Here is a 20,389-nt window from a genome sequence, read left to right as displayed (position 1 = left end):
CATGCGCAGCAACTGCGCGGAGGGACAACCAGTTGGCGCGCGTACACGGCGAAGAGAGGCAGGAGGCCGGCGTGGCATACCTGATCCTCGACGCTGACGTTGCTCTCCGGGCGAGCCGCGACCTCCTCGAGCCCCCATGCCATTTGTTGCACGCCCCCTGGATACGCCCTCAATGGTTCGCCATCGCCTTGGAGCCGCACTGCATGTAGACGCCTTTTAAGTAGGGGTCGACGAGCTTGCGCTCGTCGAACTCGGCCTTAATGCGGTCCCAATACGTGTCGACGCTCTGGTTCGTGCCGGTCGTCGGGTCGAGGTAGACGACTTTTCATGCTTCGGCGAGGCATTCCTCCTCCTTGGACGCCCACTTGATGCACGGCTCGCCTGTCCTGGCCGCCCGCTTCTTCTTGCGCACCTTCGCCGTCGCAGGCGTCGGCTCCTCCTCCTCCTTCTCGTCCTCCTCGTCCTCCTGCTCGTCCTCGCCGTAGACGTAGCCGAGCTCTCCGTCCATGCCGCCGCTGAGATCCACCACCTCGTCCTGGGTGACGAACCCGGGAGATGCGGCGGCCGCGGACGAACCTGTCGCGATGATGTCGTCCATGTCGGCCTCGGTCTCGTCGGTGTCTCCGAAGTGAGAGAAGGGCAGCGGGCCACGGCGTAGCGGGGGCGTCGGGGAGGAAGCGTAGGCCGGCGGCGAGTAGTTGTATGGAGGGTACCGCACGTCGGCGAAGGCGGGAGAGGGCGTGCGCTGGACCGGGTATCCATGGGGGAAGGTGACGTTTGGGTTGAACCCACCGTGCGCGTCCCCGTCGGCGTAGCCCGGCGAGGGCGATCCCCATGGTTGCGGAGAGCCGATGCCTTGCTGACCCCAGGGTGCGTACTGGGTGTGGCTTCCGGGTGGATTCATCATCCCCGCGCGAGCCGCCTCGGCCTCGATTTGGTCCGCCGAGGCAGCCGCAGCCACGCGCGCCGCGTTGTCGCGGGCCTTCTTGGCGATGGTCCTGTTCCGTCGGTCGGCGGTGACAACCTCCCGCCGCTGAACTTCCGCCCTCCACTCGGCGTTTGACATGCCCGGTGGCTTGATCGGCGGCGCCCTCGGCTTCCTGTACTTCGGCTGGGCGACGAAGGCAGTCGCGGTTGCCGCCGCGCGGGGGGCGACGTACTTCTTCGGTGGCATGGCGGCCGGCTGGGAGGGAGGCGAGCGGGAGGGAGATTGGAGGGAGGAAGGAAGAGTACGGGAGGGAAATGGGGAAAACGCAGGAGGAAACGGCGGGAAGAGGCGCTCGCCTCACTGACAGGGCGGACCCACACACCCTTTTTGCTTGTGCCGGCACCCAGGCGCCCCAGGAAGCTGGGTTCGGCCTGGGTCCGCCGGCAACAGTTTCGCCCCGAGTCGGCGAAAAACGGGTTTCTGGGGACGCGACTGGGCCCTTTTTTCAACGCCGGCACAGTAAAATCGTTTGGGGAAGGTCTGTTGGGGGGGGGGGGGGGGGGCTGGAGATGCTCGAATAGATGCTCGAGGTGGAACTAGAGCAATTTTATGGTGGCTGCTGCAACTGATTTGCCTCAAGCAAACTGCAGATCAGTGGGAAGAGAGAGGAGGTGAACAGACAGACAAGTTTGCGACAAGTTAGGGATGCGGGCACGGCCTCCAAACTTCGGCATGGTTCTCCTCCATATCTGTTGGCGGCAACGAGGTCAGACATGAGAGGCGGCCGAGACGGGACAGTCCTTTGGCCGCAGCGCTGGGAATCGAGATTGGGGTAGCAGGAGATGCTATGGGGCGGCGGCCGATCGATGCGAACGTGATGAACGTTTTTACATGCATACAAATTAAGGCATTGGCTCGTATATGGGACAATATACCAGTGTATTATCGGTTCGTTTTGGATACGGTCTTAGATTTCGTACAGATTTCAGTGCACCTTCAGCTTTGGATCCGCTGCGAGTCGGCTTGGCAATGTGGACTTGCAGTAAGATAGTTGGCAACGGGCTACTTGTATGCCAACTCAAAAGTGCTCTACAACGACAGTATATACACGACGCTTACTTTGAATTGCGGTGATTAGCAAAAGTGATGCAATCTAATGACTGATTGGAGGCATCGTGTGAAAATCGGGAAGAACATTGTCGTTCGTATAGCTGTGTTCATGCCAAATTCGCAAGGCAATGGAGTACGAGTGGTGCATGCGTGGAACTGGTGGAAAGCACGGGTGTTGCGCGGTGCAGGGTTATTGTTGGCCCAGATCCGACGCCGAGTACTTTTCGACGATGATAATATAACCGACGATGAACGACGACAAAACAAAGCTGACTAACTCTTAAACAATTCGCTGTTGACCGGTGCACTTGGTCGAAGCGAAATACGTCTGAGACGGAACCACCTACAGGCAGAACAACTAGTAGCTAGCTAATCGATTAACGGATCGATCCAGTACTAGCAGTACTCACGCACGGCAAACCTGGCTGATTGCCACAGGAACGTGACTTTCCTGGTGATTTCTTTATTGCCTCACGGGTTGATCAATTACAAAGGGCTGGGTGTACTTATATACACGTACAAACCCAAGCATCAATCCTACTCGGATTACTACTCCTATCCAGTTCGAACATGTACACCTGCCGTGCACTAAATCGTGTTTAAGTCTAACAATTACTCCCTTAAACACGATGTGGTCGCGTCACAGCTCCGACGCCTATCCTTCTTCGCATCTCCAAGAGCTTCTCTCGATCCAAAGTCTTGGTTAGAATGGCTGCCATCTGATTATCGGTGCAAACGTAGTTGACCTTCATCTTAGCTTCTTCCACGTAGTTCTTTATGTAGTGATACACTGTATCAGTGTGCTTACTTCTATCATGCCGCACTGGATCTTCGCATAGGAAACTTTCAGACTTGCTATCAACATTAAGCACCACTTGTTCCGGATCTCGACCCATGAGATCACCGTGTAGCCTCCCTAGCCACACACCTTGACACGCCGCAGCGGCCGCTGCAATATACTCTATTGCATCAACGGCAGTTATTTTACTCTTTTTGCTTAGCTCAAGACGAGGTTTCATTGAAGCATCAACTGGATTGCAATCTCTTATGACAGGGCTTTCAAGTACCTTCTTTGTGTATGCCTCCTGGCATAGTGTGATCCCCTCCATCTTTTGATGTACCTCTATTCCGGGGTAGTAATTCAAAAGACCTAGATCATCCATCTTGAAAAGCTCTTTCATCTGTAGCTTAAACTTTGCAATCACCTCTTCATCTGCTCTAGTAATTAATAGGTCGTCGACGTAGATGCCAACTAGTAGACGATTCCTTCCTTCACCTCTCTTGTACATTGCATGCTCTAGTAGGGCTTTCTCAAATCCAAGAGAAATCAATGTTCGATCAAGTTTGATGTTTCACTCCCGAGGTCCTTGCCATAGCCCTTACAAAATTTTGTGTAAGTTCAGTACCTTGTGCTCTTTTCCCTCTTCGATGAAACCCGATGGTTGATTAACATACACATCTCCTTCTATCTCGCCGTTCAAAAACACGGAGTTTACATCCATGATTCCTGAGCCGCGAGAGCGATGAGTAATCTCACCGACTCCATCTTTGCAATGGGAACGAACACTTCTTCGAAGTCCACACCTTCCTCTTGCACATACTCTTTGGCCACAAGCCTCGCTTTGTGCTTCATGCACACTTTGACATCTCTCTTGATCTTGAATTCTCACTTGAGCTCCATAGCCTTTTCATTGTTGGGAAGATCCACAAGCTCCCATGAATTATTATCATGGATCGACCCCAACTCTTCTTTCATAGCATGACGCCAATACTCCTTCGTATTTGCGTCCACAAATTCCGCCGGTTCCTCGGCGCTTGCTAGTCGTCCACTGTCTTTCACATTTACCGGGTCAATCGTCCGAAGAGTATTCTCCGAATGTGGGTGTAACACCGGTTGTAGTAGAACGGGTGTAGGTGGACGTGCCCTTTCCTCTGCATGCCAATCTGCTAGCTCATCTCCACATGCAACAACCTTTCTGCTGCTAACATGGCCACCATGCATGAATTCTGAAGTTAGCCTTCCTGGCTCCTTAGTGTTATGCAAACACCGTTCCATTGCATCCTGTGACTTTGGACACGTTGAAGCCACACACAAAAACGCTGGCTCACCCCATGCTGCCTGGACAGAAGCCACCGAAGCTGCATTTGTTGGCGATTTTGCACTGCCCGTTCCTGGGCTTTCAAGCGCGACACACCCTGGCAACGGGCCACCTTTTCTCTCTGGGCCACGCTGGGCCGCCTCCACATCTGAGTTGTAGCCAGGTGGAGACTCGCCTGATGAGCCAAGCCCATCCGCTCCACCTCCTGGCGTTCCTCTTGGCCGAGCATTGCTACCTTCTGGATGCTGGGAACGCTGCATGCGGCCTCCGCTGGCCACATGCACTGCAACATCCGACACGTCCGTGAACTCATCGCCATCCACTGAAGCAACACTCACGCCTCTAGAAGGGTTGCCTGATGCCAAGTACGCGCCTTGCTTCGCTGGTACAAGCGACACGCCTCGCCGCGTGTCACGGCTCACATTGTGGTCGCTCTTCTGGCCGTCTATGGACCTCTTCTTCAGTCGACCAGTACAAATACTGCTTCTCCATGGTCGAGCACATACAGCCATCGCTTCATCCACTCCAGCAAAGTTGACACTTACGTCCATAACACTGACATAAGTTTCGGAATCATTCCTCGCATTTGTAACTTCGACACGAGTTTCCGAACCATAATCTTGATAGCAAACTTTTTCTTCCGCAAGCTCGACAATTTTTTTAGTCAATGCTTGAGAGTCTGGATCCTTCACATCCACCAGTTTACACATCAACATCATGTCACCATCATCTCCTTGCTGGGCCATGAGCGTCTTCTGCTTCGGTGCTTCCTCGCAGTCAGCCTTGAAGTGGCCGAGGAGGCCACAATTATAACACCTCACTTTCTTGATGTCAAATTTCTCCTCGATGGTGATGCAGCCTCATCATCTGAGTCATCGTCTGAGTCGGCGAAGTTCTTTCTCGCCGAACGCTGCTTCCCCTTTTTCTTGCTGCTGCGGCTGGATCCGCCTTGCTTTTCTAGGGCGATCCACTGCGCCTTCGTGAGCATCACAAGCTCGTCGTTCCTCCCATCCCCAAGACTGTACCGCATCCGCTCATCGTGAGCCTTGTACCGTCCGACAAGATCGTCGATGGAGAGAGTCGCGAGGTCGACGCACTGCTCAATCGCCGTGACAATTTGCAGATACCGGGGAGGAGCCGCGCGCAAGAACCGTCGGACAACCGAGGTCTCAGTGAGGTTTTCTCCAAGCGCGCGAATCCGATTGACGAGAGTTGCCACCCGTGAAGCGAACGCGTCCACGGACTCATCGTCGCCCATGACCAAAGTCTCGTAGTTCCTTAGGAGAGTTTGGAGATTGGCTTGCTTGACGCGGGTGTGTCCCTCGAACATGAGTTTCAGCGTATCCCACACCTCCTTCGCCGTTGCTTTGGCGATTAGGTGCTGGAGGACATTCATCGGCATCACCGAGTAAATCGCCGACGCCGCCTGCCGATCCTTCCGGTGCTCGGCTCCCTCCTTCTTGAACGCGTCGCCTCCGGGATCCACCGGGTCCCATAGCTCGTTGGCGCGGAGACCACACTCCATGAGGGCCTTCCAGACCCCGAAGTTTTCGCGATCGAACCGTGGATACGACGAACTCGCCGGAGCAGCAATTACTTTAGCCGCACCGGAGTACTCCGCCAGCTGCTTGTTCCTCTCATCGTCCGCCATGATCCTCCGTTACTAGAAGATCAACCTTGCTCTAGATACCAATTGTTGACCCAGACCCGACACCGAGTACTTTCCGACGATGATAATATGACCGATGACGAACGACGACAAAGCAAAGCTGACTAACTCTTGAACAATTCGCTGTTGACCGGTGCACTTAGTCGAAGCGAAATACGTCTGAGACGGAACCACGTACAGGCAGAACAACTAGTAGCTAGCTAATCGATTAACGGATCGATCCAGTACTAGCAGTACTCACGCACGGCAAACCTGGCTGATTGCCACAGGAACATGACGTTCCTGGTGATTTCTTTATTGCCTCACGGGTTGATCAATTACAAAGGGCTGGGTGTACTTATATACACGTACAAACCCAAGCATCAATCCTACTCGGATTACTACTCCTATCCAGTTCGAACATGTACACCTGCCGTGCACTAAATCGTGTTTAAGTCTAACAACCATTGAGTTTGGGACATAGCGTCCACGCGAGGATGGATGCCTCGCCTCGGCCAACCACCATTCCACACAAGCAGCTCCTCTCGCCTGCTTCCTTTGCCCTTGCCTGCCGTTGCGCTGGTAACCTACTCCTTTGCATCGTGTGACTTGCGAACCTATCATAGCTTGAAGTTGAATCCAAACTTGTTTTTGCCAGAAAGTGCTTTCAGCGAGCAGGGTGGACACAAATTTGATGATGGTTTGCCAGTCTCCAGCCACAAGATCAGGTAGTGAGGAGGCCCGAGGCCCGAGGCCCGTGAGAGTTAAATGTGATGACCGGCTAAACTGCTCCAAGCGTGCCAGCTGCATTGGGAGACCAGGCATGCCGCTCAGCGGCAATGACGAAGACAGGAGAAGAAAACATGAGCAGTTCATTTGTGCATCACAGTATTATAATTTCTCTGCCACTACCCACTAGTAGCTTTCAACTACTCATGTTCTTGTCTCAAGTTCTAGTAACACACCTCCACTTAATTGTCTTGTACTCCCTCCGTTCTAAATTACTTGTCGCAAGTATGGATGTATATAGATGTATTTTAGTTCTAGATACATCCATTTATGCGACGAGTAATTTGGAACGGAGGGAGCACTCTTGTGTCATCGATATACTCTACTCCACAAAATAAAAGACATACTCTATTGGCTAAACGTTCTTCTCTCTTCATTTTTGTATGAAAGAAAACACATGGATCCTATTTGTTATTATTAAAGTTTGCATATCATTGGAATGTTGTTTCATGCACTAATCTCCATATATATCCCTACCTTTACTCCCTCCTTGTTTTATTAAGCTTCAATTTTTTTCACATCAATGTTTAATCGCTTTAGTTTCTTATTGTCCTTGACGTATGAATTAACTACGCTGCTTTACTTGCGTACCCTCTACAGCTTTACTTGCCATGCCATTCTTATTTATGCAAGTCCTCCATCCTTCCCGTCAGGAGCCGAGCTGGGCCCCAGGCTTGGTGCGTGAAATTTCTTTTAGGCTATTAGAGCGTCTCCAACCGAATCCACACTTCCCTCATATACGTTCGGGGGACGGCCCTCACACAGCCTACACAAGAAACAAACCACCCAAATGAACACCCTATGCACAGCCCATTTGTCCTAGGTGTGTAGCACCCCCCATATCCAGCTTGTCCACATGATAAATTTTAACCATGTCGGAAAAAATCAACTATAAATTTCAATGAGAGCTTTAGAATAAAACACAACAAATTTAGCACGAATTGAATGTGTAATTTTATGACATGGTAGATATTTGTTGTGTACATGGAAAATCATTTTCACATTTTTCAAACAGTTGTCGAGTGTATTTTGAGATTCCGATGCACCAATGACACCACAATCGTGGGTGTACCAGATATTCTTCCGGCTCAACTATTCTGTGTTTCAACTTCCTGAACCAACTTGTGAGTTTTATCTGACTAGTACTCACTCCGTTCTATAATGTAGTGCATATAGATTTTCTGAAAAGTCAAACTTTACAAACTTTTACGAAGTTTATAAAGAAAATTATCTATATCTACAATGCCAAATATATACAATAAGAAAATACATCTTGTGATGCATCTAATGATATGTATTAGGTATTCTAGACATATATGTCTTTCTTTAAAAACCTGATCAACTTTTGTAAAGTTTTACTTTTAGAAAAATCAATACACACTACATTGTGAAACATAGGAAGTATTGATTATGTACTTGGTACTACAACTACACAAGATTACTAGAACAATGTCGATTGTGAAATAGAAGGAGTATTGATTACCGATATGCAGAGTCAGACACCACCAAAGATCCTAACTCGGACGACGATCAGGCCAACAAGCGGAAGAAGAGTTGTGGCGGCAAAGGTCAGCAGCAAGGTGACACGGGGCACAATGGCAACCATGGTGGTCAGAACAACGGTGGAAAGAACAAGCACCCGGAGGGCGGCCTAGATCATGTCGCTAACACCAACACTGGTTTGGCCAGAGGCGAAATAATTTTGGGAGGCCGTTCAATGCTAATAAAACTCGTAATTTGGAGGAAGCCCTCAAAGGTCTGTCTACTAAGCATAGTACCCCGGATAGGCCGGCGAGTCACTCTTAGGAAGATTGTCATATAATGTAGGCTTATCGCAATCAAGTTCACCAGAATCATCCTGGTGGTGGTGGTGGCAATCCAGGACAACCAGGAGCCGGCGGCTCAATTTTCCCAGGAGGTGGCTCATCGGGTAATTATCATAACCTGGGCTATCAAAGCTCGGGCGGCTCAGGATCTGGATACCAGGGGTCTGCAAATTATGGCGGAAATCAGCATTCCGACCAACGTGGCAATCAATACTAGAACAACCAGACAGGTTTTCAGAGCAATCCTAAGCAGTTAAGCAGTGGGCAGTATCACGTCTTCGCTAGCACTACCTGCAAGCAGGACAACAAGGTTTAGAAATGTGTTGTTAATCTAGTTGAGTCGGTTGTTCCTCAGTATTTGAGTTGGTCAAAGCAACCGGTCACTTGGAGTAGGGTTGATCACTATCCACGAGTCGATAACCCTAGCGGCTTGGCTTTAGTGGTGGCGCCTCAAGTTGGTGGGTATAATCTCATGAAGGTACATGGAGGAAGCAGCATCAGCATCTTGTATTATGCTACCTTCAGGCATCTGAACTTGTCAGAGAAACATCTCTCATCTTCCTCCACCGTTTTCATGGGATTGTTCCTGGGAAATTAGTGTACCCATTGTGCGGATCAAACTGGAAGTTGTGTTCGGCGATGAGTATTACAGAATGGAGTTTCTGACGTTTGAGGTGGTCAAGATCAAGAGTCCTTATCACGCCTTGTTCGCGCGGCCGGCTTATGCTCGTTTCATGGCTCGACCCTATTATGTTTATCTCAAGCTCAATATGCCTGGACCGAAGGGTACTATCACAGTCAATGGGGATAGAAATATTGCTCGTGAGTGTGAAGAAGGGGACGCGTCTTATGCTGAGACGGCCTGCACAGCGGAGGAGTTGAAATTCTACAAATCCAATGTTGACCTGGCCAATATGACGTCTCTGAAGAAACCCACCACAGAATCTGACCCGCCCCTCAAGTTCCAGGCAGCTAAAGACACAAAACAAGTTGACTTCACCCTGGGCGACTCGTCTCAGAAGTTCACTATTAGGACTGGCATGGATCCCAAATAGGAAAGCGCGCTCATCGAATTCATCCGTGAGAATCGAGATGTCTTTGCAAGGAAACCTTCTGACATGCCTGGCATATTGAGAGAATTCGCTGAGCACCACCTGAATGTTGATCACAAGATGAAACCAGGCCGGCAATACCTCCGTCAGTTCAACGAGGAGAGACGCAAGGCTATTGGAGAAGAAGTAGCCCGGCTCCTACTTGTCGGGTTCATCGTGGAAGTATTTCCTCCTGAGTGGCTCGCCAATCCAGTGCTTGCTCTCAAGAAGAACGATACTTGGCGAATGTGTGTTGATTACACATATCTCAACAAGGCTAGTCCTAAATACCCGTTTGCTCTCCCCCGTATTGACCAAATCATTGATTCTACTATGGGGTGCGGAAGTTTGTGTTTCCTGGATGCTTATTTCGTCTATCATCAAATCAAGACGGCTGTTGAGGACCAGGACAAGACAACCTTCATCACACCCTTTGGGGCTTTCTGCTATGTTTCGATGCCTTTCGGGCTTAAAAGTGCAGGGGCGACTTATCAGGGCACAGTGCAAAATTATTTCCACAAGAAGATTGGGTGCAGTGTTCATGCTTATGTTGATGATATTGTCGTCAACTCTCAGAAGAAGGAGACCTTGCTCGATGATCTTACGGAGACCTCTGACAACCTTCGGTGGTACAAGATGATGCTTAACCCAACCAAGTGCGTTTTTGGAGTTCCAGCGAGCAAATTATTGGGTTTTCTGGTGTCTGAATGAGGAATTGAAGCTAACCCAAAGAAAATCAAGGCAGTGACCTCCTTTGCTAAGCCGTCTTGCATCAACGATGTTCAGTGCATGGCGGGTCGCATCGTAGCCTTAAGCCGTTTCATAATCCGCCTTCATGAGAAGGCAATCCCTCGGTATCAGATGTTGAAAAAGATTGACAATTTCATCCGGAGTGACGCTGGAAATGACGGATTTGAGGCCTTGAAGAAACAGTTGGCTGAGGCGCCCTATCTAGCGGCTCCCATTGACAAAGAGCCTATGCTCTTGTACATTGCTGCAAATAATAAAGTAGTAAGTGTTGCAGTTGTCGTGGAAGGCAAGGAAGTCTAGAAGGAATATCCTATTCAACGGCCAGTTTATTATATCAATGAAGTTTTAACAGAGTCCAAGTAGAGATATCCGCATTGGGAGAAGTAGGTCTATGGGGTCTTCCTGGCGACTCGCAAGCTGAAGAATTATTTTCTAGAACATCCCATAACTGTGGTTAGTTCTGCCCCATTGGGATACATCATCCAGAATAGAGAAGCCAGCGGTCGGATTGCCAAGTGGGCAATTGAGCTTGGGCCCCATCATCTAAAATATGTGCCCCGAACGGCTATCAAATCTTAAGCATTGGTGGATTTCATTAATGATTGGACTGAACTTCAAGTTCCTGAGGAGAGGCCAGATAAAAATTATTGGACAATTCACTTTGATGGTTCCAGACAGTTGGAAGGCTTGGGGGATGGAGTCATCTTACCTTCCCCGGGAGGTGATAAATTTTGTTATGTCCTGAGGATAATGTTTCCTTGTACTAACAATGCAGCTGAGTATGAAGCTCTCCTCCATGGCCTCCGGATGGCTAAAGATACGAATCTTAGTCGGGTCAGGTGTTTGGGAGACTCAGACTTGGTTGCTCAACAAGTTTCTGGCATGTGGGACTCCAAGGACCCCCTCATGGCACCTTATCAGCACGCAGTGACTAATATTGCAGTTCATTTCAAGGGTTATCAAGTGGATCACATTGACAGGTGGCTCAACGAGGCGGCAGATGCTTTATCACGACTACTCGGTTCTCAAAGTAAGCCGGCACCTCCCAATGTTTCCTTGATGTCGACCAAAATCATTCTGTCAAACTACCATCTGAGAAAGATCTGGCTATACCTGACGCGGAGGCACAAATGGTGGTGGCTCTACACGTTACCCTTGATTGGATGGTCCCTTATCTAAATTATCTGACTCGAGGCGAGCTCCCTGAGCATGAACTTATTGCTCGTCAATGACTATTATTCATGGCGAGTTACACAGGCGAAGCATTACTGGTGTTTTTCAACGTTGTGTTTCTCTGGAGGAGGGCCGCGAGATCCTCAATTAGATCCACTCCAGCGACTGTGGTCATCATGCCGACTCAAGATCATTGGTTGCAAAGACATTTCGACCTGGTTTTTATTGGCTCATGGCTCATGTAGATGCCGAGGATATCGTGCATGGGTGTGGTGGATGTTAGAAATTTGCATGTCAAGCTCATGTGCCGGCTCAGGAACTTTGTATGATTCACATCACTTAGCCTTTTGCTGTATGGGGGCTTGATATGGTTGGTTCGTTCAAACGATCCAAGGACAAGAAAACTCATCTTCTCGTGGCGGTTCACTACTAGGGAAAACCCTAGTAGTAGCGCGGGTTTTGAGGCTATCACCAGCGCCGGCAGCCGCGCTACCAATAAGGCGCTACAGCTAACTGTTAGTAGTAGCACTGTCTATACCCGCGCTACTACTATTGACTATATCAGCGACACTTTTCCGGAAAACGCTACTATTAGTTAGCTGTAGCGATTTCCTAGCCCCGCGCTACTGCTATATCTTTCATCATTTCCACCCCGTTTCAGCTTCAATAAACTACAATTTCCAGATACTAGGTACTACTAGATATAAATTTCATAAAGCATTATAGGTACTAGGTAGTATTCCCTCGGTTCCAAATTACTCATTGTGGTTTTAGTTCAAATTTGAACTAAAACCACGACGAGTAATTTGGAATGGAGGGAGTACTAGATAACAATTTCATATATACATAACATGCATCCTCAAGAAGTACTAGGTGATACCGACGACAATCATCATATGTAGTTCTACATGATATCGACGACAATCATCATATATAGTTCTAGATGATATAGCCACACACACACATATGTAGTTCTAGATGATATCGACGACGATCATCATCCTCAAGCCTGGGTGATGGGTGTTCCTGATAGTAATTAGGATGGCCTGTCCAACACGAAGATACTTGCCAACGAGGAATCTCTTCCACCCAACCGAGTTTAAGTGTGTGTGACCGTCTATGTCCATGCGGTAAGTACAGGTGGTGACAGAGCCCCTTGCGGTAAGGCTCGTAGTCCAGCTGAGCCTTCTTCATCAGGCTCGATACCACAACTCATAGATAGGTTCTTTGGCAACTTTTGAATAAGAAAAACATATCAATTAATAAAAAGCCTCGCACATACTCTTGCAAATATGTTTCTATTAAGTCTAGATTTCTACACTATCAAAAGATAAAGTAGTACGCATTTGTACTAATTAGTCATGAATTCTACTAATAAGTATATATGGATTATCTACACTATTAATAGTTCCTTGGATTCTACACTAATAAGCATGTGATCAAACTCTACACTAAAGCATATCATAGACTAGATTCCACAAAGCATATCATTGGACTCTACACTAAGCATATCATCAGATTCACTAAGCATATCATCGGATAATTTGCATTTGTAAGTATAACAGTAAATCATATATATATCATCAAATTATTACAGTCAGTATAACATACCATTTCATGCCGATCGACCATGATACTTGTCAGGCGGGTCACGAATGGCACCTCGACAAAGTCATCACGTGGCGGAATTATGTCCCATAGGTTGCACACCTCCTCCTCGCTCAGCCTCACTCTTTGAGCAATGATGGCTTCATGAAGTGGGTTCTCATCATCTTCATCAAGTGGGTCCTCATTATCTTCATCATCTTCATCATCTTCGTCATCTTCATCATCTTCCACCAGGTTGAGATAAATGACAGCCAGCTTGGGTCTTTCTACTCTGAAGGAGAAGTTGATCAACTCACCACCAGTAAGACACATGTGGGCGAGGAAACGGGCCCATCCATCTCCTCCAATTTGCGACATATTGCATCCTTTCTCGACCTTCATAGTGTACGGCCCCCTAGGAGCCTCAAATGTCACAGTGTCTCCTGTCAGCTTGTTGAATTTCAACCTCACATTGCTTGGGACGATCTGTGTAAAAAAAGCAAAATAACACAATGCAGTAATGCGAACACGAAAAATAAAATAGTTGTTACATTTCATCTAATTTCTTACCGCCGCATGACGAAAACTCGGATGGAAGTAGATGCTGAACAACTTGCCAGTCGCAAGGCTACTGGCGCACCTTGACTTGCACAGTCGACGTAGTGGTGGTGGTGGTGGTGGCACCATTTTCCTAAAGCAATATGAGCAAAGGATTAACGATCCACTTCACATGAAAGAAAAAGAGTAGCATGTGATATTTTTGGTTCTTCCGCCAGAAGCAATTTTATGGACAATTATAATCCTAAGATCTAGTAACATATTAGATGACAAGGTACCACCTACCAAAGCATTTCGGTGGCACCTATTGCTGAAAAAAACTTTTCACAAATATCTACCAAATAAGGGTACCACCTACCAAGACATTTCATCTAATTTGGCCCCTATGGCCTAAGATAATTGATTAAAAAACCAAGTGACAAATTTAACTAAATTGGCACCTACATTTTGCCAAAAATAAATTATTACAAAAAAACAAAAGCATCTACCTATCCATGTATAGAAAAAATAACAATAAAATGGTGCATACTAAATAAACTAAATCAACTAGCCTACTAAATTCACTAGCATACTAAATCAACTAAATCAAAATGTTCTAATTCAACTAGCCTGCTAAATCTACTAAATCAACTAGCCTACTAAATCAACTAAATCAAAATGTTCTAAATCAATTAAATCAACTAGCCTACTAAATCAACTAAATCAAAATGTACTAAATCAACTAAATCAACTAGCCTACTAAATCAACTAAATCATATCAACTAAATCAAAATGTTGCATATGAACTAGCCTACTAAATCAAAATGTAGCAGAGAGGAGGGAGAAGGAGGGGCGACTCAAGGAGGGAGAAGAGAGTAGGACGGCGGAGGAAGGCAGAGCGAGGAGGGGCCGGCCGGCGGCGAGTCGAGGGAGGACGAAGGAGGAGGGCGGTACCGAGTCCAGTGAGAAGGAGGAGTTGACGGCGGCACAGAGGGAAGAGGGGTAGGCGACGGCGGCTGGCGGGGGCGATGGCGGCCGACGGGGGAGGACCGGCGCGCGCGGGGGTTGAGGGGGAGTGAGTGTGAGTGTGAGTGTGGATTGGATAGAGGAGAGCGTGGGGGTGGGAGATAGCTAGTTTTAGCAGTAGCGCTCTAAAGGCAAAGGCGCTACTTCTAAACTACCTAGCAGTAGCGCGGTCTGACTTAACGCATTGCTGCTAGAACTAGCTTCGCGGCGGGGTCGTGGGAATTATAGCAGTAGCGCGGCTTAGAGGAGGCGCGCTACTGCTACGTTTATTTTAGCAGCGAGTACTGCCGGAGCGCGCTACTGCTACATTGCAGCAGCGCCTTATTTTAAAACTCGCTGGTGGTAAGATCCTATGTATAAGCTTTTCCCTAGTAGTGGTTGATAAGTTCACTAAGTGGGTTGTGAAGGAAATATGCCATAGAGGCAATAATAAAGTTGTTATTTTATATTTCCTTATTCATGATAAAGGTTTATTATTCATGCTATAATTGTATTGATCGGAAACCTAAATACATGTGTGAATACATAAACAAATACCGTGTCCCTAGTAAGCCTCTACTAGACTAGCTCGTTGATCAAAGATGGTTAAGGTTTCCTAACCATAGACATGTGTTGTCATTTAATAATGGGATCACATTATTAGGGGAATGATGTGATGGATAAGACCCATCCGTTAGCTTAGCATAATGATCGTTCAGTTTATTGCTATTGCTTTCTTCATGTCAAATACATATTCCTTCGACTATGAGATTATGCTACTCCCGAATACCGGAGGAATATCTTGTGTGCTATCAAACATCATAGTGTAACTGGGTGATCATAAAGATGCTCTACAGGTATCTCCAAAGGTGTTTATTGAGTTGGCATAGATCGAGATTAGGATTTTTCACTCCGAATATTGGAAAGGTATGTCTGGGCCCTCTCGGTAATACACATCATAAGCTTCCAAGAAAATGATTAAGGAGTTAGTCACGAGGTGATGTATTACGGGATGAGTAAAGAGACTTGTCGGTAATGAGATTGAACTAGGTATAGAGATACCGACGATCGAATCTCGGGCAAGTAACATACCGACAGAGAAGGGGAATTATGTATGTTGTCATAAAGGTTCAACCGATAAAAGATCTTCGTGGAATATGTAGAAATCAATATGGGCATCCAGGTCCCGCTATTGGTTATTGACCAGAGAGGTGTCTCGGTCATGACTACATAATTCCCGAACCCGTAGGCACTTGTAGAAAACAGGGCTTTGGTCCAGGACTGAAAAGCCCATTAATCCTGTTCACTCACGAACCGGGACCAATGGGTGCATCGGTCCCGGTTCGTGAGGCCAGGGCGCTGGCCGGGCCTCGTCGGCCATTGGTCCTAGTTCGTCTGACCCCTTTGGTCCTGGTTCCAGACACGGACCGGGACCAATGGGCCTCGCTCCTGGCCCACAACCATTGGTCCCGGTTCGTGGCACCAACCGGGACCAATGCCGTCCTTTAGTCCTGGTTCTAGCCACCAATTGGGACTAAAGAGTGGCCTATATATACCCCCGCCCCTACCCGCGAGCAGAGCCATCGCTCTGTTATTTTGCCTGGCCGTGGGAGAGATTTGTGGTGCTCTAGCTCACCTCCTATGCACATGAGGAGTTCGATGAAAAGCCCGACTTAAGCTTTCTCCTCTCAAAGCTCCTTGTCCAAGCTCCATTTTCCTCAAGATTTGTCTAGGTTTGGCGGTCTGTACTGTCCCGTCCCCGTCCTCACCGTCGTCGATCGCCCGCGACGATCTCTTCGCCGGCACCACCGTGGCGAGCCTCTTGTTCTCATCTTCTTTCTAAAAGAAAAAGGTTCTTACTAGTATGATTTAGATAGATACTTGTATAATTTTCTTACATTTATTATTGTTTTTTATTATACAGTGCGATGATTTAGGTATCCGCCTCCGTCGACCCTCGTCCTGTCTATGATTCGGTTGTGCTCTATATTGTCTTTTATAACTATTTGTTTCATTGAGTGTTTATGACAATTATGCCGACCAACGTGACATAGATTTTTTTATGTGGGAGGTATGTGAACCGGTAATTCCAACCGACCCTATTGTCGAGAGGTTAAATTTATTTGAAGAATAAAACAATTAATTGAAGAAAAAATTGAAAAAAATTGAGGAGGAGAAGATGATGTTGCAGTTGCATGTTGCGGAAATCGTCGATGATCACAAGATCAAGATCGATGCAATGCCATTGAAGATTAGGAAGATTAAAAAATATGTCATTCATACTGAGGCTTGTTATCATTATGTCGTTGGATCAATTGTTACCTTAGCTGCGATTATGATCGCATTTGTTGTTGCATTGAAATGTTTTACATAGTTTCAATGTATGGTTTAATTAGATGCTCTGGAGAGCTATATGTTGTTGAATGAGAACTGTGTATGTAATTTGGTTTTAATGTGATGATGAAATTCTCTTACTCTGGTCACTTCTGTATTCATGATGTTCTGTAATGGTTTTTGACATACTTAATTATATATAATGCATGCAGATGAACCGACAATGGATGTACGGTAACAGACGCACCTCCGAGTACATTAAGGGCGTGTATAATTTCCTCGAAGTGGCCGAGGCAAACAAGCATAATGGTTTTATGTGTTGTCCATGCCCTATATGTGGGAATACGAAGTCTTACTCTGACTGGAAAGTCCTCCACACTCACCTGCTTCATAAGGGTTTCATTCCACAATATAATGTTTGGACCAAGCAAGGAGAAAGAAGGGTTATGATGGAAGAGAACAAAGAAGAAGAGGCTGATGACAACTATGTGCCCCCAGAATACGGTGATGCTGCAACGGGGGAAGCTGAAGATTAAGAAGAACCAGACGATGTGGCCGATGATGATCTTCGCCCGGTCATTGTTGATGCAAAGATACAATGCGCAAGTGAAAAAGGAGAAGCTGTAGTTCGATATCATGTTAGAGGATCATAAAAAAGGCTTGTACCCCAATTGCGAAGATGGCAACACAAAGAACAGTACCACACTGAAATTGCTGCAGTGGAAGGCAAACAATGGTGTATCTGACAAAGGATTTGAAAAGCTACTGAAAATATTGAAGAAGAAGCTTCCAAAGGATAACGAATTGCATGACAGTACGTACAGACCAAAGAAGGTTGTATGCCCTCTAGGATTGGAGGTGCAGAAGATACATGCATGCCCTAATGACTGCATCCTCTGCCGCGGTGTGGACTAGGAGTTGAACGCTTTAAGTCGGTTACCAATCTCAATAATGGGAGATTATACAATTCAATAAATTAGGAATTCATCTGAATGTAAAATAAACAAAGAAAATTCTTCGAATTCAAGAACGATTACTGATTACTAAACTTTGATTTTGTCTTTTTGTTATAAAAATATAATAATTCTTTATTAAACTATAAAGAAAACCGAAAAACTACTGCTTATTGGAAGTTCTTTCTTATTTTAAATCAGACTAGATTTTCATGATATAATATATTTTCTAACTATACAGTTTATACACAAAAAATATCCTAATCCTTTTTTCCTTCCTTGAATGCTTTAGTTTTAGTCAGTTCATGAAACATTTTATACTATTAATTTATTTTTATCCATAATGGATTTACCTGGACCAATACATGAGATTCTTATGCTATTTGGGGGATTTGTTCTTCTACTAGGGGGTCTAGGAGTAGTATTACTTACCAACCCCATTTATTCTGCCTTTTCGCTGGGATTAGTTCTTGTTTGTATATCCTTATTCTATTTTTTATTAATTTCCTACTTTGTAGCTGTCGCACGACTTCTTATTTATGTGGGAGCCATAAATATCTTGATCATATTCGTTGTGCACGGTATCCGGTGCATTGCGGTACAAGATCAGACGAGATGACCCTGGTGATGTTGAGGGCAAGTGCCCCAGGAAGAGGGTTCCTGCCAAGGTGATGTGTTATGATCCTATAATACCATGGTTGAAACGTTTGTTCAGAAACAAAGAGCATGCCAAGTTGATGTGATGGCACAAAGATGACCGTAAGAAAGACAAGAAGTTGAGAGCACCCGCTGATGGGTCATAGTGGAGAAAAATGAAGAGAATGTGTGGGGACTTTGTAGGTAATGCAAGGAACGTATGGTTTTGTTTAAGCATGCATGGCAGCAATCACCGCACTTGGCCCATGACTCTATGTATCTATAACCTTCCTCCTTGGATGTGCATGAAGCGGAAGTTCATTATGATGCCAGTTCTCATCCAAGGCCCTAAGCAACCCGGCAACGACGTTGATGTCTACCTAAGGCCATTAGTTGAAGAAATTTTACAGCTATGGAATTGAAAAGGTGTACGTGTGTGCGATGAGCAAGACCAGCAGGAATTTAACCTACATGCGTTGTTGTTTGTAACCATCAATGATTGGCTTGCTCTTAGTAACCTTTCAGGACAGACAAACAAGGGATACCACACATGCACGCACTGTTTAGATGACACTGAAAGTATATATCTGGACAAATGCAGGAAGAATGTCTACCTGGGGCATTGTCAATTTCTTCCAACCAACCATCAATGCCATCCAAACCCTAGAAGAAAGAGCGTTGTCGATCTCCTCCCGACCCTACCCGATAAACTCTCGAGGCCACCCAAACCCTAGAAGAAAGAGCGTTTTTGATCTCCTACCCGCCCCTACCCGATAAACTCTCGAGGCCACCCAAACCCTAAAATAAAGAGCGTTGTCGATCTCCTACCCCCTCCCGCCCCTACCCAATAAACTCGACATGAGGGGGGGGCGTCGGACATGCATGAGAGAGGCGGTCCAGAACTAATCCTTTGCTCATATATGCATATGATTCCCTGTTGTGATTAGCTAGCTAGGCCTATGTTTTCCACTAATATATCCATCTCTCATGTTTGTATATTTCCATGTTGTAATATTTGCAGAAACTATGGATCAAAGAGACATAGAACAACAAGAGTTGTTGGGGACATAATCCGCGACGGACGTGATGTCTTGTCGTTTCTGAACGATGCTGATGGTCAAGGAGAGGATGACAGCTCCCATGATAGAACAATGGAGGAGGAAGGACATAATCATGACGACTCCGGTGACCGAATGACGGAGGAAGAAGGATACCATGATGATGGCTCTGGTGATCGGACGACGGAGGGAGCTGTTGCAAAGTACGGCGAGGTATATATATTAATTAAGCCTGTGCTGACAAATTGATGCATTAATTGTATTGGTATGTACATATATTAACACTTCTTTCTTCTTTTGTAGCCATCCAAATCGAGCCAAACTTCCATAACGAGACGAGGCCCGAAGAAAAGGTTGCGCCAGGATGAAAGGTTCATGATCACAACACCCGCGGACGATGACCTACCGATTGAACCCAAGCGGAACAAGGACGCATTTGTTGCTCTGTGCGGAGCTATTGTTAGGGACAACATCTCGATCAGCACCCAGAAATGGAATAAGCCTAAGGACGACCCTGAAGTTTCTTATGTCACGATAGACCGAAAGATGATCTTTGGACCTCCTAAAAGAAAATTTCACCCTACCGCCAGAGGAGGATCTGAATAAGCCAGTTATAGAGCCAAATGTCAAGGCGTGTGCTCTTAAGTAGATGTCAGATCTATTTAGGAGGTGGAAGAAAGAATTGGACACAAATTTTGTTGACAATGGGAAGACTCCAGGATTCACCAGCCGATTTGAGAAGATAAGAGATCACGGGCCCGCATTTGTGGCCAACAAGGCATCAGACAAGGGCAAGAAAATGTCAGAGACAAACAAGGAAAATGCTGCAAAGAAGCAGTATCACCATCACACGGGGTGAGGTGGA

At 46.6% G+C, this 20,389-nt stretch overlaps 1 protein-coding gene and 1 pseudogene across 1 annotated transcript; both read right to left on the bottom strand.

Moving 5' to 3' along the window:
- Nucleotides 1-3,704: 3,704 nt before the first annotated feature.
- LOC147961110 (uncharacterized) lies at nucleotides 3,705-5,788 on the bottom strand (annotated as a pseudogene).
- Nucleotides 5,789-11,145: 5,357 nt separating this feature from the next.
- Nucleotides 11,146-17,269, bottom strand: LOC147961109 (uncharacterized). Its single transcript, XM_087533680.1, has 5 exons — nucleotides 17,261-17,269; nucleotides 16,180-16,382; nucleotides 13,572-13,725; nucleotides 13,026-13,487; nucleotides 11,146-11,172 (listed from the first exon to the last, which is right to left on the bottom strand). Exons 1-5 carry the CDS (start codon nucleotides 17,267-17,269, stop codon nucleotides 11,146-11,148), a joined length of 855 nt encoding a protein of 284 aa, XP_087389806.1.
- Between the last annotated feature and the right edge of the window lie 3,120 nt (nucleotides 17,270-20,389).

Source organism: Triticum urartu, chromosome 7A (assembly GCF_056163025.1).
Source record: "Triticum urartu cultivar PI428250 chromosome 7A, HENAU_Tu73, whole genome shotgun sequence".
Classification (NCBI taxonomy): Eukaryota; Viridiplantae; Streptophyta; class Magnoliopsida; order Poales; family Poaceae; genus Triticum; species Triticum urartu.
Note: the sequence above shows the minus strand (reverse complement) of the source record. Positions and strands in the feature narration are given on the sequence as shown.

Bases quoted from the DNA above. Each gene is read 5' to 3' on its own strand.
- LOC147961109 (XM_087533680.1), bottom strand. The intron at 13,726-16,179 runs GTGAGCTAGAGC...TTTCATGTGAAG, and splicing joins ACTCCTCATGTGCATAGGAG to TGGATCGTTAATCCTTTGCT. The intron at 11,173-13,025 runs GTATGTTATACT...CTGCAATATTAG, and splicing joins TGGTCGATCGGCATGAAATG to TCACTGCGTGCTGATAAGGT.